At 46.3% G+C, this 16433-nt stretch overlaps 1 protein-coding gene across 1 annotated transcript in view; it reads left to right on the forward strand.

The window, feature by feature from the left end:
• The window catches only part of DPYS (dihydropyrimidinase), a 95497-nt gene that overhangs the window by 58542 nt on the left and 20522 nt on the right, over window positions 1–16433 (forward strand). The window contains 2 exon segments of the mRNA XM_006760254.2: window positions 278–394; window positions 397–425. Of these exon segments, the coding sequence (XP_006760317.1) occupies window positions 278–394; window positions 397–425 (146 nt within the window).

Genomic DNA, 16433 nt, shown 5'->3' on the forward strand with positions numbered 1-16433 from the left:
GTTTTTGCTGTTGTCTATGCGATTCTGAGAATGGTGAAAAAACACAGTGGATGTATTTTTTTTTTAAGCTGATGTATTTTTGAACAGTTATCTTTGGGCTTCCATATGCTACCCCATCATTCCCATCATTTATCATTATGAGGTGTGTTTGGCTCCACAACATAAGAACTTAGATGCAATTCTATTTGGTTCCAAGAGATACAGGTTTGATTGACAGGAGATTCTTAACTATGGATCATTAGGACAGATGCATTGTTTTCCTTGAATGGTTTTACAGCACAGCGGCAAAATGGATGAAAACCGATTCGTGGCGGTTACCAGCACAAACGCAGCTAAGATCTTTAATCTCTATCCAAGGAAAGGGAGAATAGCTGTGGGATCAGATGCTGACATTGTTTTGTGATCTGGGACCCAAAAGCCACAAGGTAAGTCGGAGTTCCTGCATTCCCTGGATTCACGGTGCAGAAAACGCACTAACTTGCAAAGAAATTCTTCATTGGCCTTAATCAGCCTTTTCTTGTTGGGTGATTTATTTAGCCATGCGCAGGTATTTTGAGCCTGTGCACAAGATAAAAAGGTTTTGATGTACAAATATTCCTTTGTTTTTCTTGGCAGAGAGGACACGAAAGTTGTGTTGCTTGCTCTGCCCCGGGAATGTATATGTGTATAAAACCAATATGAATTTACCACTTCAGTGCTTGGCAGACGCCCGAATTCACACAAAGGAAAGGTACAGAGCCACGAAGAAAATAAAAGGCTCCGTTTGAAAGGGATGAATTGAAAACTCAAAATAATTACAGCCTTGCTAAAGCTTTCAGATAGAAAAATTCCCGCACAAAGGATGTCACTTTCAGTTAGCCAAGTTTTCCAGCTGAGTTCATCTTGAGCCTATCGTTCCCAGTAGACGCCAGCTTTTGTTTCCAATTTCCATAATTCTGTGTTCATAGTGCAGGCCTGGCAAATTCCAGCTCAGGAAAGCACTCAGCAGCAGCCGGAGCTCTGCTAACTTCCCTTTACAGAATGTGAGCACAGACAACACCTGCATCCTGACTTGTGGTTTTTATAAACTTTACTGTTGTAATGGAAAAAATTCCAAATGCTGTAACATATTGTGTGTGTGTGTGTGTGTGTGTGTGTGCATGCACGCACGCACGCGTGCCTGTATAAACAGGGCTATGGTAGGGCCTTCTACCTTATTGTATAGGCTCTTTCTAATTTTCAAAGTGTTTTAGGTATTTTCATCGTAATACAGAAAAGTCTACAGTTTCTTGGGGGTGCTATTGTCACAAAGTCCTAATTCCAATTGCGCTCCTGGGCTACCCTCTGGGGAAAAGAAGACCATTGGAGAAGCAGGGGGCTACCACTGTTATGAACTTAAAAACAAACCCCGAAGATCCCCTGAGGGAGTACTTGTGTTTTTGAGCTCGACACTCTCCACTCTCCTTTGAGCACTTGTCCCAACTCAGAGACCAGTTCATAGTTGATCATTGCAAGTTGCCTTTAGAGAGTGCAGTAAATGGTGGTTTATTTACATAGGATACCAACAATGCGGCACAACCAGGGTCTTTGTTATTACGTTAACAAGGGAGCCATTGTCCATTTGAGGACGAAATATCTGGTTGTCAAAGGATCTAGGCCCCTCTCCCTGCAAAATAAATGGCGAGTCAAACAAAATGCAGGCCGCTTCTCTACAAAGCTGGAAGCATCGGCCTTGGGGAGGCAGTGGGAGAATGGTGCTGGGGTTTGGGTCGGGCTGTGGTTAATGAACTGAGCCTGCTGTGTTTAGAAAGCTCCTGATATTTTAAATGTCACTCTACCAGAGCTATTGTACAGGCCAGGGGCCTCCCAGGGTCACTTCTGCTGCAATTCAAACAACTTAGGCTGCTCCAACTGCTGGGACCAGATAAGTCTTTTGAAATAACTTGTGGCTTTGAGGAGTTCATGAGATTTAATCAGGAAACCTAGAGAATTTTAAGAGGGAGAAAACGATCATGTGGAAGAAAGATTCGGGGGAAATGATGTTTTTGAAGCATAGCATCTGGGAGAGTCATAATGATGATAATAATTAGTAGTAATTTGCCTGTGTGACTATTTCAGTGATCTTAAAATGCTTTGCCTATCTAGAATGTGATTTACAACACAATCACCTTACGGGCATGAGAAAACTTAATACAGCGGGGTCTGGGACAGGTTTGAGATGAGAAGCCTGACCCAGTGTCTTCAACTTTGCAAACTTGTAGGCTGGTCATGAGATCTGGTGCCCTGCTATCTCCTGATATCAACGCAGAGCACTTTATAGCAAACTTACTAGTATTGTCCACCGTCCATTTGTTCTCTCAGTCAAGTAGTCCAGTAACCGAAAGCTTTTTTGGGTTTGATTCTATTCTTTATTATTCCTTCTCAAAGATAAGGGAGAAATAAAAATACCCTGTGGAGTCATGTGACACCACAGTCTAATTCTTTAAAAACAAAACAAACTTTTATTGATTTCAGAGAGAAAGGGAGAGGGAGAGAGAGAGAGAGAAACATCAATGGTGAGAGAGAATCATTGCCTGGCTGCCTCCTGCACTCCCTATATTGGGGATCTAGCCCACAACCTGCGCATGTGCCCTGATGGGGAATTGAACCGTGACCTCCTGGTTCACAGGTCGACACTCAACCACTGAGCCATGCCGGCCCGGCTCCAGTCTAATTCTTTTTTATTTTATTTATTTCTTTTTTAATGGAGCTCCACCGGAGGCCCCTCCCTGTGGTACTTTTAGCCCCGCCCCCGTATCTCCAGCGGCTCCCAGTCTTACTCTCTCTTCAAATTTTTTTTTTTAAGTAAACGTATCAAGATTTTATTGTTATATAATAAAACAACACATGAAGCTTAGAACCGGGTCACCTGACCCTTTCTCTTCTTATCGCCTCCCAGTTCCCAAGGCCCGCATCTCTTCAGAGCCAGCACCCTCTCAGACCTGCAGTGGGGCTCAACGCATTCAGGCCTCAGCACCGTCTTCTTTCTAGCTTTTGCCTTTTTTCAGAAAATCGGCTTAGTCTGCCCACCATAGCCATTGTGATTCCTGTCACAACCCTGCTTTCCCTGCACACACAGAGCCTCCTCGCCCGTCTTGCCCTGTGTGACTTTGCTGTGGGGTTGATGCCTGCCACCCTTCTCGCAGAAAGTTTGGCGGGTTTTAGGCACGATCACCGTGTTTGCAAGCGCGCTATGGGCAGGGAGAGGAAGCGCTCCTCGAAGCGTTCATTTCTGAGGACACCACCGGCTCAGGTGGGAAGCCTTGTCTTCCTTAGACAGCGGGACAAAGAGCGATGACCTGGACCTAAGGTTACACATCATTCGCCGCCTTTATTTACCACCTGCACTGTGGCTCGGAGGATACTTATAGGCCGCGATTATGTCTCCTTGAGTCATGTTTTTCGAGGATATAAATTTAGACCACTCGCTCACAAGCGTTAGCCAGCGGCCTCTATAACATCGTTTGTCCTTCCTTTCCTGTGAGGTTGTTTCTGAACAGCACGGAACGATCCAGATGTTTTTTTTTCAAAGATCTACCTATTACCTGCTTTATTTCCCGTCTTCGAGTCTAAGAATAACTAACTGAAGGTCAAAGCACAAAACGTGTGTGCTTTTAAGTTTCTTTCTATCTCTTTCATCAGGTCTTTAATATTTCTGACACATTTACATGTCCATACACTAGTATGTGTCTTTTGGGGTCCAGATACATATTGGCATTTATTATTCGCCTGAGTCTTCTCCATCTACGGCTGCTTGTCGTGCTCACCTGGGTGCACAGTGGAAACCCGCACAGCGTGTGGTTGGGGCCCCAGCTCCATCGGTGCTGGGGGAAGGGGGAGGGGCAGGCCCACCCAGGCCACTGAAGGTCTCTGAATAGCCACCATCTCATCAGTTCAATGAGATGACGAATCGTTGTTGTGCCTACGTTATGTTTTTCTTAGAAGCCATGAGATAGCACATGTGAAAACTAAGGAAGGGTTACACCGAGACAGGCTCCGGTTCATGATGGCTCCTTTCTACGTATCCAGTGCGGCTGGTGTCCTCGCAGCACGGTTTCATTTCTCGGCTTGTTTTTGCCTGCGGTGACCCGGGGGGCAGGTGAGCACAGGGCTGTATGTCTCTGCCCTCCGGCTCTTTAAAAAACAAAACAAAACTGGAAACTTTTTCATTTTTCTTTTTTTAATTTTTTCTTTTTTGAAAAACAAATTGTATTTTTACATGGCAGGAAATATTTACTTCGATTTCTTTGAATTATTCCATTTCTTGCTTCTCTAACCCTTTCATTTAAGGATGTTCCCTGCGCCGGCATCAGAATTTCCCCCACTATCATTACTCATCTTTTTCAGTGTAAAAATGGCAGAAATCAGAAAACAGGAGGGAAGGGGCAGTTGGAGAGGAGGCTTCGTAGAATAATGAGTCTGAAGGAATATTTGAACAAGGAGAAAGCGTGTTTATCGTGGTTCATATTCAAAGAGAGAATTTTGCAGAAACGGCTGATTCCTTATCTAGGGCGATCACAGCACCAGCTTTCTCTATTCTTGGTTGTTATGAGAAGGCTGCTCATCTGGGCTGGCTGCTCCTGCCCAGAATGTATGCTGCTGACCTCAGCGAGGCCCTCTCTGATGTGCAACAGTATTTTTAGCGTCTCTAGCTGTGCGCACGCTGCCTTCGACACTGCCCGCACGTCACAGCCCGCCTCCTCTCACCCTGCAGACTGAGTTCTGTTGACTGCGACACACTCACAATACTCTTTACTCACTGTTTCTCTCTCTCATGAACATTCTTTTTTAAAAAATACATTTTTTTAAAAAAAATATTTTTATGGATTTCAGAGAGGAAGGGAGAGGGAGATAGAAACATCAATGATGAGAGAGAATCATTGATCGGCTGCCACACAACCCAGACAGGTGCCCTGACCAGGAATCGAACCATGACCTTCTGGTTCATAGGTCAATACTTAACCACTGAGCCACACCGGTCGGGCTAAAATATATTTTTAGTGATTTTAGAGAAGAGGGATAGGGAGATGGAAACATCAATGAGAGAGAAACATCTGTTGGCTGCCTCCTGCACACCTCCTACCCAGGATCAAGCCTGCAACCCAGGCATGTGCCCTAACCAGGAATCGAACCAGGGATCTCTTGGTTCATGGGTCAACACTCAACCACTGAGCCACACGAGCCTGGTGCTCTCATTGACATTCTTGAAGCCTAATCCCATTTTAAACAAATAAGTGTTTTATTTCAGAACAATTTTAGGTTTACAGAAAAGCTGCGAAGATAGTACAGAGTTCCCATATACTCCACACTCAGTTTCCATTATTATCTTACGTTACTGGGTGCATTACAGTTAATGAGCCAACGCTGATATGTTATTATTAACTAGAGCCCATACTTCATTGAGATCTCTTTAGTTTTTGCCTAACATCCCCTTTCCAGTTGTGGCTCCCCTCCAGGTAGTCGCCATAGCTCCTTAGACTCCTAAGGCCTTTGACACTTACTCTGACTTCCTTTGTTTTTGATGATCCTGGCAGTTTTGGGGAGGACTGGGCAGGTGTTTTGAAGAATGTTCCTCTGTTGTGATTTTTCTGATGTCTCCTTTTTCTCATTATCAGCCTTGGGTTATGGGTTATAGGAGGAAGACCACATAAGTAAAGTACTGTTTTCACCACATCCTTCCGACGGCGCATGCTATCAACATGACTTTCCACTGTTGATGCTGACCTAGATCTGCTGGCTGGGGTGGGGTTAGTCAGGTTTCCGCACTGTATAGTTGCTCATTTCTTCCCCTTTCCATAATATTGTACCTTTTGGAAGGAAGTCACTGTGCACGGTCCACAGTTAAGGAGTGGTGAATTATGCTCTAGTTTTATGTTTTAGTTAATTCTATATCCCAAGGGTCTGGCCCAGTTCAGCCCGGAGTAAAAGTACCGTAAATGTTGAGTGGGTGAGTGAGAAGGATATATAGCCTTCCACACTGCATGGAAGAATGGTGTGATAAAGAAATGGCAGCCAGGCCAGCATGCTTTAGTGGTTGAGCTTCGGCCTATGAAGCAGGAGGTTTCGGTTTGATTCCTGGTCAGGGCACATGCCTGGGTGCGAGTGAGCTCGATCCCCAGTAGGGTGCCTGCAAGAGGCAGCCCATCAATGAATCTCTCTCCTCAATGATGTTTCATCTCTCTCTGTCCCTCTCCCTTTCTCTCTGAAATAAATATGTATCTGTGTATGTAATGAAATGGCAGAAATTCTATTATATGCTTGATAGTTGCTTAGGGCGTAAATCTTTACTATTCTCACCACAAAAAAGAAAAGAAATGGTAATTATGTGACGTGATGAAAGTGGTAATTATTTTGCAATAGGTAAGTGTATCAAATCAACGCGTTGTGCACCTTAAATTCATACCATGTTATGTCACTCATATCTCAGTAAAACTGAAGGAAAATAAAGAAATGGCATAAAGGAACAATGGAAAAGTTTTATTCAACAACAATTATGGTGAGAAGGCAAGTAAGAAATAGAGCATTTTCTCACCTCATGCTTTTAATTTGTCACAAGTCTTCAATAACTGATGTTGGAAGAATGAATGAATGAAGAGGAGTAGAAGTTGGATGGATTTTCCAAGGAGCGGAGGAAGAACTGCCACCTGGACTGACTTTCCTTGTGTCCGCTTCACTTTTGAGGGCGGGGAACAATCACCCCATTAAGCAGTTCTAATAAGGAAGAAATTGAAGTGAAAAGAGAGTTGGCCTCTCATGTTCCTTCATTCACACAATCCCAGGACTGGGGCAACGCCGTGAGCCAGGCATGAGGGTCAAGGTTGTCTGAGAGCCAGGCTCTGCCCTTACGAAGCTGGCCATCTAGAGAGAGAGAGAGAGAAGATGAGCTATGAAGCCACAAGCTCTCAGTCTAAGGAATGTGTTCAAAATATCACACGAGAGGCAGAAACAAGATGCCATTGATGTTCAAAGAAGAAAGATCATTCTTTTATCAGCGCCGTCATGGGCATAGGACCACATTGGCGAGAAGAGTAAATGAGATGTCTGGCCCCGAGAATCAAGACTAAACATGTGGGAGAGATAAAACAAGGCACTGAGAGAAAGATCTGGGGGCAAGCAGTGAAGGCTGGGGATTAAGTGAGAGAGAACAGGTTCAGGCCATGGAAGGGAGTGGGAAGGCGTGGAGGTCATGGCTGCCTGTCTTGTATTAATTTTGTTCATTAACATTTTAAACAGCGCTCCTCTAGTGCAGACGCACTATTTAATCACATAAATAAATGGACATGTCAATATTTATGGGATATTTTTTCTTGCAAGATATTCCCGTTTATTTTACTGATCTGATTTTTTAAAATTTATTTTTCTTGATTTTGAAGAAGAAGGGAGAGGGAGAGAAAGATTGGCGCATCAATGACGAGAGAGAATTATTGATCGGCTGCCTCCTGCATGCCCCGCACTGGGAATCAAGCCCACAACCCAGGCATGTGCCCTGGCTGGGAAACCAAACTGTGACCTCCTGGTTCCTAGGTTGACACTCAACCCCTGAGCCACACCGACTGGGCCTGCCTGGCTGATTTTAATATTAGCTTAAGGCTGGTTCTGTGAAAGGTTTTTGTCTGACCACACCATTAGAGGTGGACTAAAATTTTTCCTTTGAAAATTTCCTGCAAGGTTCTAGCAAAAACAATTATCCAGCTGACTAGCTAGTATCTCAAATGCGAGCAACACGCATTTCACCCAAGATCCTGAAGGGGGCGCCCATAGCCCACACTGAGCTCGGGCCCCAACCAGGCCATTAGAGCTGCTGGTTATGCAAGCACCAGCCAGCCCCTGGAGAATGGATGCACTTGCTAATGATTTTGGGCTTTATGGTACATAGATGTTTTCATTTTTTAAAATTCTCATTACTTATTAATGGCACCTAGAAATATATATGCTTCAACTACCATCTGCAGCCTTAACAATGGACCGCATTGAAGTTCCCGAGGCAGATCAGGGAGGGGGAAAAAAGCAGTGCAGCCGCGATCTTTTTATTTTAAACCCCTGAGAAGATGGACGATCCCAGGGGGAGAACCCTGACATGTGGTGATGGATGGTCAGAGGGAACCGGGAGTGGGAGTCTGTCGCGAAGGGTTGGACTTCCCGATGAAAGATTACCTGCGACGTTCCTAGCCTGGAAAAAGTTCCTGCAAAAATCAACGGCAACAGCTCTCCTGTGTCATTGCACAATCAAAACAAACTGCTCTCCGTGCGCGGGGAGCACTCACCCTTCGCAGAAGTACAAAGAGTCCGCTGTGTTGGGCGTGACGGCTCATTGAGCCGGTGCCCACGGCTCCTGCGTGACAGAGACACGTGTCCTAGCGCATCGCTACCTGCATCAAAGCTTCACGTGTAAGGACACGTTCCCTATCTAAGCGTTTGGCCCATTTCTGTAGGACCTCTTGGTGCCTGCAGTCACGCAGAAGAAATCAAAAGTACGATTTCCACGCAGTGTCAAGGCAGCATCTGGTGGTGCCATGTGTTCAAGACCAAGGCTGGTCAGGTTGGCCAACTTGTCAACATCTCACTGGAGAGGATGGCCTGTGAGTTACGTGCAAGCCCAGAGCCGCCGCAGCAGCAGTAACTCATGTGCTGGCCATTTCAGACTATCCTGTGAGCTTCCGGGCTTCGGGATTGATTAAAGAGCACTTAGTTACTATGGCAACTGTCCCTGTTCCGTATTTATGAGCTCCAGGATAGCTCACGGAGTCTCAAGCACACAAACACGCCGCTAACGCGCTGTGTGCACTGGAACATTTAATGAAGACTTTTAGCTACACGGGATTCTGCAGCGCAGGCACGTTTTGCTCCCTGTTCTTTTCGTGTGTTTTTTTTCCAAACTCAATTACAGCCGGCTTTGGCTTTGCACGCACCATTCTTGAAGGCACTGCGCCGTCTCTCCTGCTTAATTTCCTTGCTTTTCTCACACAAAATAGAACTGCACGCGCTGAACTGGGTATTCGGTGAAGGGTCATGGCTTGCAGCTTTTGCAGTGGCCCTCTGGGTTACAGAAGAGGTCCTGCGTGTGCAAGAAAGCAGGGGAGGAACGGCTATTTCATCCTTGGGGCGTGGGGATCGTGGGATGTGGGGAACACGTAAGGAGGAAGGTGCGCTTTGATAAGTAGTGATGATTGCGGCTTACTATTGTAGGGATAGTTCCTGTGCTACGAGGCATTTTCCCTTGAAGTTGCACACGGTGCTTCATTTGCCTAAGTGGCACACATCATCTTCCTCCTCCTCAAAAGCAGCATCTGCACACACATGCCAGCACACACACACATGCACGTAAATGCAACAACCATCTCGGCTTTCAGAATTAGTCAGCCGGAAGACTCTGCGCTCGCTCTCTCTCTCTCTTTCTCTCTCTCTCTCGTCTCAGCTTTCAGAATTGGTCAACCGGAAGACTCTGTGCTCGCTCTCTCTCTCTCTCTCATTATTTTCAATTGATTTCAGAGAGGAAGGGAGAGGGAGAAAGAGATATAAACATCAATGATGAGAGACAATCATTGATCAGCTGCCTCCTGCACACCCCACATAGGACTGGCCCACAACCTAGGCATGTGCCCTGACTGGGAATCGAGCCATGACCTCCTGATACATAGGTCGATGCTCAACCACTGAGACACACCAGCCGGGCAGTAAGACTCTACTTTCAATGCCTGTTTCTCAGAGTGTTTATAACTAACTCACTAACTCCCCCTGCCGCCCAGACCCCAAAGTGCACAGGCCTCCTACCAGGTGCATGGGTGGCTCACTGCCCAGACCCCAAACCCACGCGATAGCAGTGCACAGGCCTCCTACCAGGTGCATGGGTGGCATGAAGACAGTCTATGCCGTGACCTTTCACTGTGTGGTGTTGCACACGTTCATGGAGGCAACCTCGCACCAGGTTAGCGTTTCCAGGTTGTGCTTTTGCACAGCCGTGGGGGCACCCATCATGTATGCTGGCCATCATAGCTTTACACAGGCATCATGACCATTTCCTGGCAGAAGATAGCTAAGTATTTGGAGGAATACATGCCTTTTGCTAATCCATCCAAAACCCAGCCCGCCATCTTAGCTCCTGGGGGCAGGAGCAGGACCAGGGTGTAAAGAGAAAGGCTTTGGGGTTCAGTGCCTTCTCTGCCGCGTGCTCACTGGGTGTGACCTTGGGGATGTTATTTCCTTTTCCTGAATTTCGGTTTCCTCATTTGTAGCACCGGGATGATGATGGTGCTCCTGATTTCACAGCATTGTTGTGAATGTTTAAGATGGTGTACATAGAGTGCTGGGTATAAGAACAGAAATGGAAACAAAGGAACTAAAATGCTCGGTACATAATTAATGTTCAGCAGTGCTTGGCATGCAGTAGGTGCTCCGTTAGTGATACGAGGTGCTCAGCTGGTGATACTAGGTGCTCCGTTAGTGCTAGTAAGTGGTCACTGTGTCAAATAAGTGGGAGCTGTTAGTAGCTATAGTTATCATTGTGATTTAAAAATCCTTGCAATAATGACGTCATTCATTCCGACATGACCAAAGGGCACTAGGATATTTCATATAAAGGAAGCTCCATCGCTTATGTTTCTCGCACCTTCCGATTTTCACCAGGAATGACTGAAGTGGAGAAGCGTGGATGGATTCTTTTGGGTAAGATCATCTGATTGAACTAGAACTCTAACTCTTCAGTGCCTCCAGCACTGACTCCTTTGAAAAATGTATTTGCAGTGAAACTGTTCCAACAAAGCACGTAAACTTCCTTTTGTAACCTTCAGCGTCTTCATCATTTGCTTTTAAGAAGTTTTGGGCCGTGCATGAAAAAAAGCTAGCCTTGCTGATTACCTGCGGGTAAAAATGTAATCTCTGTGTATGCCAGGTTGTTTATTTAAACATGTTCTGATGCCACGGAACCTTTTCAGTGAACTAGAAGGGGTTTCCAGGGACTTCACGAATAATGGCTGCATCATTTCTGTTTTTCAAATCATGAAGGAAAGCACCCAGGAGCAGATCGCAGGAACCCATCCTGTCATTGGGCATGCACCTTCGCCAGAGGAAGCGCAGTCTATTTTAAGCATTAGGACTTGGGGAGGTGGTTGTGCAAAAGGCATGGTTTCTCTACCTCGGCACCTGCTGTATTTTTCCCCTACCTGACATACATGTCTTTCTGGTTTTGGCATTTGCCTGTCTTATTTACAGCTGTATTCCTACGTTCCAAAACAGTGCCAGCTACATATAGGAGCGCAATAATTTTTATCTTTTGTGAACAAGCCAGATATTACCAGTCTTGGACCAGTAAGCAAATAGGCGATTTAAAAGGCTTTGTTTATCTGCTCTTGGAACTGGTTCCAGATCCAGGGTTTACAGTTTTCCCCCTTTGAATTTAAAAAAAAAGAAGAATTCTGGGCCCTTCTGCCTTCTCCTTCCCCCCCAGCAGTGCTTGACAAAGATGCATCCCGGAGTCAGTGGCCAGGAGCACCAGCAGACCTGGCCATGAGTGTGGCTGAAGCCTGGCTGGACCCTTCCGTGGTCAGATAACTCTGTTGATTGCCTCAGCCTCACACTTAATTATCAGGAAGCCAGGGGCCCTTGGGTCTGTAGGGAGCAGAAGACGGAATGGAAATGAATCGAAGGCAATGGAATATCAGGACCTGGAAAGAATCCTAGGGTCTTTATAGCCTTGAAGCCCAGCAAAGAGCCGTGGTTCCCACTCGGCCTGTGGGGGTGGGGGAGGGCAGTGAAATGCATCCTTCCCTTCAGAAGAGGACACAGTGAAGAGAGTCATTCAGGGAAGGGGCCTACATAAAGCACCAAAACACTTAATTTAAGCCTTTTTATTTTAAGAGCAGTGGTTCTCAAAGTCTGGTCCAGGAACCAGCAGCCTCTGGGAATTTATTAGAAACGCAAATTCTCAGGCGCTACCCCTGGGGGTGGAGCCCATCCACCTGATGAACGAATGCAGAGCCCTGGCCGCTGTGGCTCAGTTGGTTGGCATCCTGTGCACCAAAAGGTGGTGGGTTTGATTCCTGGTCAGGGCACATACCCAGGTGCGAGTTCAGTCCCCAGTCAGGTGCGCACGGGAGGCAACCGATGGATATTTCTCTCTCTCTCCCCATCCCTTCTCTCTTTCTAAAAATCAGTAAACATATCCTCAGGTGAGGATTGGAAAAAAAGAATATAGAACATATACACGGGGTTGGGCTAAAGGAGGTTTATCATTGTGAATACACAAAACACAGTTTACTCTGGTCTTATGACTTATTAATTACTAGAGGCCTGATGCACGAAATTCGTGCAGGGGGCTTGGCCCTCGAAGCCCCTGCTTCATCCGGAAGGTCATCCGGAAGGACGTACGGAAGGTTGTTTGGCTGTCAGGTCTAATTAGCATATTACGCTTTTATTAGTATAGATTGTATTGTTTTCCATACGAACAACTGCAAACCTCCATTTGCTTAAGCCTGCTGGACCCTTCCGTGGTCAGATAACTCTGTTGATTGCCTCAGCCTCACACTTAATTATCAGGAAGCCAGGGGCCCTTGGGGCTGTAGGGAGCAGAAGACGGAATGGAAATGAATCGAAGGCAATGGAATATCAGGACCTGGAAAGAATCCTAGGGTCTTTATAGCCTTGAAGCCCAGCAAAGAGCCGTGGTTCCCACTCGGCCTGTGGGGGTGGGGGAGGGCAGTGAAATGCACCCTTCCCTTCAGAAGAGGACACAGTGAAGAGAGTCATTCAGGGAAGGGGCCTACATAAAGCACCAAAACACTTAATTTAAGCCTTTTTATTTTAAGAGCAGTGGTTCTCAAAGTCTGGTCCAGGAACCTGAAGCCCAGCAAAGAGCCATGGCTTCCCACTCGGCCTGGGGGAGGGGGGGCGGGCAGTGAAATGCACCCTTCACTTCAGAAGAGGATCACAGTGAAGAGAGTAATTCAGGGAAGGGGCCCACACAAAGCACCAAAACACTTAATTTAAGCCTTTTTTTTTTTTTTAAGAGCAGTGGTTCTCAAAGTCTGGTCCAGGAACCAGCAGCCTCTGGGAATTTATTAGAAACGCAAATTCTCAGGCGCTACCCCTGGGGGTGGAGCCCATCCACCTGATGAACGAATGCAGAGCCCTGGCCGCTGTGGCTCAGTTGGTTGGCATCCTGTGCACCAAAAGGTGGTGGGTTTGATTCCTGGTCAGGGCACATACCCAGGTCGTTGTGAATACACAAAACACAGTTTACTCTTGTCTTATGACTTATTAATTACTAGAGGCCTGATGCACGAAATTCGTGCAGGGGGCTTGGCTCTCGAAGCCCCAGCTTCGTCCGGAAGGTCGTCCGGAAGGTTGTTTGGCTGTCAGGTCTAATTAGCATATTACGCTTTTATTAGTATAGATTGTATTGTTTTCCATACGAACAACTGCAAACCTCCATTTGCCCTGCCTTCTACTCATGTGGAGTGATGAGCAGGAGATGCTGAGGGAGCTCCTGCGAGTTCAAGGTCGTGCTTCCTCGCTGTGCCGCCGGTGGCAGACTGCACGCTCTGTCCTTGGTGACAAGTGTGCGCTTGGCCGGCGTGTGGCATGGGTTCCTGCACATCGGCCCGTGCTCCCGGGAGTCCCTTCCCACCGCACGCTGCTGGCAGGGGGTTCTGTGGACACGAGGGCAGTGGCAGCTTCTTTAAAAGGCCTCTGTGTCTGCAGAACACTCACCCTCACCAGGAGAGGCCTGTGCAGCCCGGAGCCTGGGGCAGGAGAGTCAGGGTCCATTAGGTTTATTTTGCAGCTGCAGTGGGAGTCCCATTAAACCTATTGCTTCATGTCCTTTGTCTAAGTTGATTTCTCATTGGCCAGGAGGCAAAAGGATCAATACTATTTTTTATGCCAACATGATGTCGCCTGAAGGAAATTTCCCACCGCTTCCCTGTGCCTGCCTTCAGGCCTGAAACCGGGGCTGTGTGCCATCTGGGCTGCGAGGAGGCTCCCCACATGTGCCATCTGCAGAGCCCACCCAGGGTGCCCTTTGGGAGGGGGGTCACACCGGCTGCCCACTCAGAGCTGAGCTTGGCATTCGTGCTGGGTTTTCAGCACGCATGTTCCTGTCCATACTGAGTCTAATGGGGACAACTTGGTTTCATTTTTTCTTTCCTATGAAGCCCTTTATATGGTGGTTCTCAACCTTCCTAATGCCGCAACCCTTTAACACAGTTCCTCACGCTGTGGTGACCCCCAATTTCATTGTTACAAATTGAACATAATTAAAGCATAGTGATTAATCACAAAAACAATTTGTAATCGTATATGTGTTTTCTGATGGTCTTAGGTCGCTGTGAAAGGGTCGTTCGACCCCCAAAGGGGTCGCAACCCACAGGTTGAGAACCGCTGCAAACCTACCCTACGCCTGCTTGTCACCTGGGAAGATGCTTTTGGTTAACAATGACTAGTCTACGGGCTCTCCACACCTGGTCGCTCTGGGGTCTGAGTTTTTGGATCTTGTATCTGGGCTCATCAGTTGGGAAACTGGTTAAATGGTATTGTAGGCTGATCAGTGTGCAGGATGGATTGGGTCAGGGAGGTCATACTTATGGAATGATCTGGACGCTTAAGGGGATAAGGGCGCTGGCAAGTTGATAGCATAAAGAAAAATTTGATTTAGGAGATTTTTTTTATCTCCTGGCAAGAAAAACCCGTCCTTGACCACTTGGTGAGGGAGAGGAGTCAGGATCGACTTTAACAAATCGGCAGCTTCGTTCACTTGTGACCCAAGCATTTATTGAGTGCCAACTGGGCGCAATTTCTCCCTGAACATTGTACTCAAAGTTGAGTGAGAAATATCTTCCCCGAAAGTAGCTTACGATCTAATGGGACAGATCAACACTCCAAATAATTAACATAACTACAAAATAGGGTGGACGATCTGGGTGTGTGGTCCAGTGTTTAGGGAGCATGGGATTCAGGGCAGAACTGGGTCTCTGGACTCAAACCCCAGCTGCACCCATCCATACGAGCTCCGTGACCTTGGGCAAGCTCCTCACCTCTCCGAGGCTCAGTTTCTTCTCCGTGAAAAACAGAGACGTGCCAATAACAGTACCAGCCCCTGAGGGCTCAGCATGCTGCATGGCACACATGAAAGCTTAAGAAACATGAATATCATCAGTACCCAGATAAAGGAAGACTCTAGGGGTTTACAAACTAGAGGGTATCAAAGGAAGTGATTTTAATATTGTGGGATCCTAGAGAGAAAAGCTTAGATAGATAAATCAACAAGTCCCAGAATTCCAGTTTGTTTTTGTCAACCACAGTTCCAATCAGTGTTGTTCGTGTGGAAAATAATACAGTAATCTATAATAATAAAAGCATAATATGCTAATTAGACCAGACATCCTTCCGGACGTCCTTCCGGATGACCTTCTGGACGAAGCCAGGGGCTGTGAGGGAAGCCCAGGTCCCTGGTGCTTACGGGGAGAAGCCTGGGTCTTGGGTGCCAGAGGGAAGCTGGTGCCAGCAGCTGGGGGAAGGAAGGCCTATTCTTGCATGAATTTCATGCATCGGGCCTCTAGTTAATAAATAATAATACAAGAATAAACTTTGGGAAGGGAGAGGGGAGGAGGGAACTGAGATAGTATCTGTAATACTATCAACAATAAAAATATTGTTTTTTTAAAAAGAAACTTTGTGTTTCACATATTCTGAACTGTAAACCTACTTTCGCCCCACTCCGTACATGTCTTTTTCTGCACGTTTAGCTCATAGTTGGCTTGTGAATGGGACACAACTGTAACTGCCTTTTCAGTAAAATAAAAGGTCCCTCAGACATGACATCGAGCAGGGCTGTTAGAACATGTTGGACGTCTGACAGCCTGAGACAGTAGTTTCCAGGGAAGGCTCTCCATGTAATTTCTTTGTGTTAGGCCTTTTGTGTAGGTTTCATAGTAATGAGTAACTTCTACAGTTTTTAGTTATCTTTTTGACATTTTAAATCCGAATTTATGTTGCTTTCCATCGGGTGGATACTAAAAGGAAAGGCTGTATCTAGGGGTGTGCGCGTTCCAGGGCTCTCTGCCTGTGTGGTCACCACCCCCTGGCTCCTTACCAGCTCTGCGTACAATCTTTTTCCCCCTTTGACTTTTGTTACTTTTGCAGGTAACACTGGTTACCCCTCAGCTACGAATTTCGTATGTTTGAGCACTAAGGAAGTTGAATATCTTTTCATATTATTAATCATTGGGTTTTTTTCTTATCCAGAAATATCTGATTATTCCCTTTGTTCATTTTTGGTAACCTGATATTGTTTGTCTCTTTATTCAAATGGTCTGTCATATTTCTTGCAAACTCCTCAAGGTGATTTTGAGGAATAATGCCATAGTTGTCTGGCCCTGCTTTGCATAAACTGTAAGGCATTTTATTTATGCATATGCGTGTGA

This window comes from Myotis davidii, unplaced genomic scaffold, assembly GCF_000327345.1.
Source record: "Myotis davidii unplaced genomic scaffold, ASM32734v1 scaffold497, whole genome shotgun sequence".
Lineage (NCBI taxonomy): Eukaryota > Metazoa > Chordata > Mammalia > Chiroptera > Vespertilionidae > Myotis > Myotis davidii.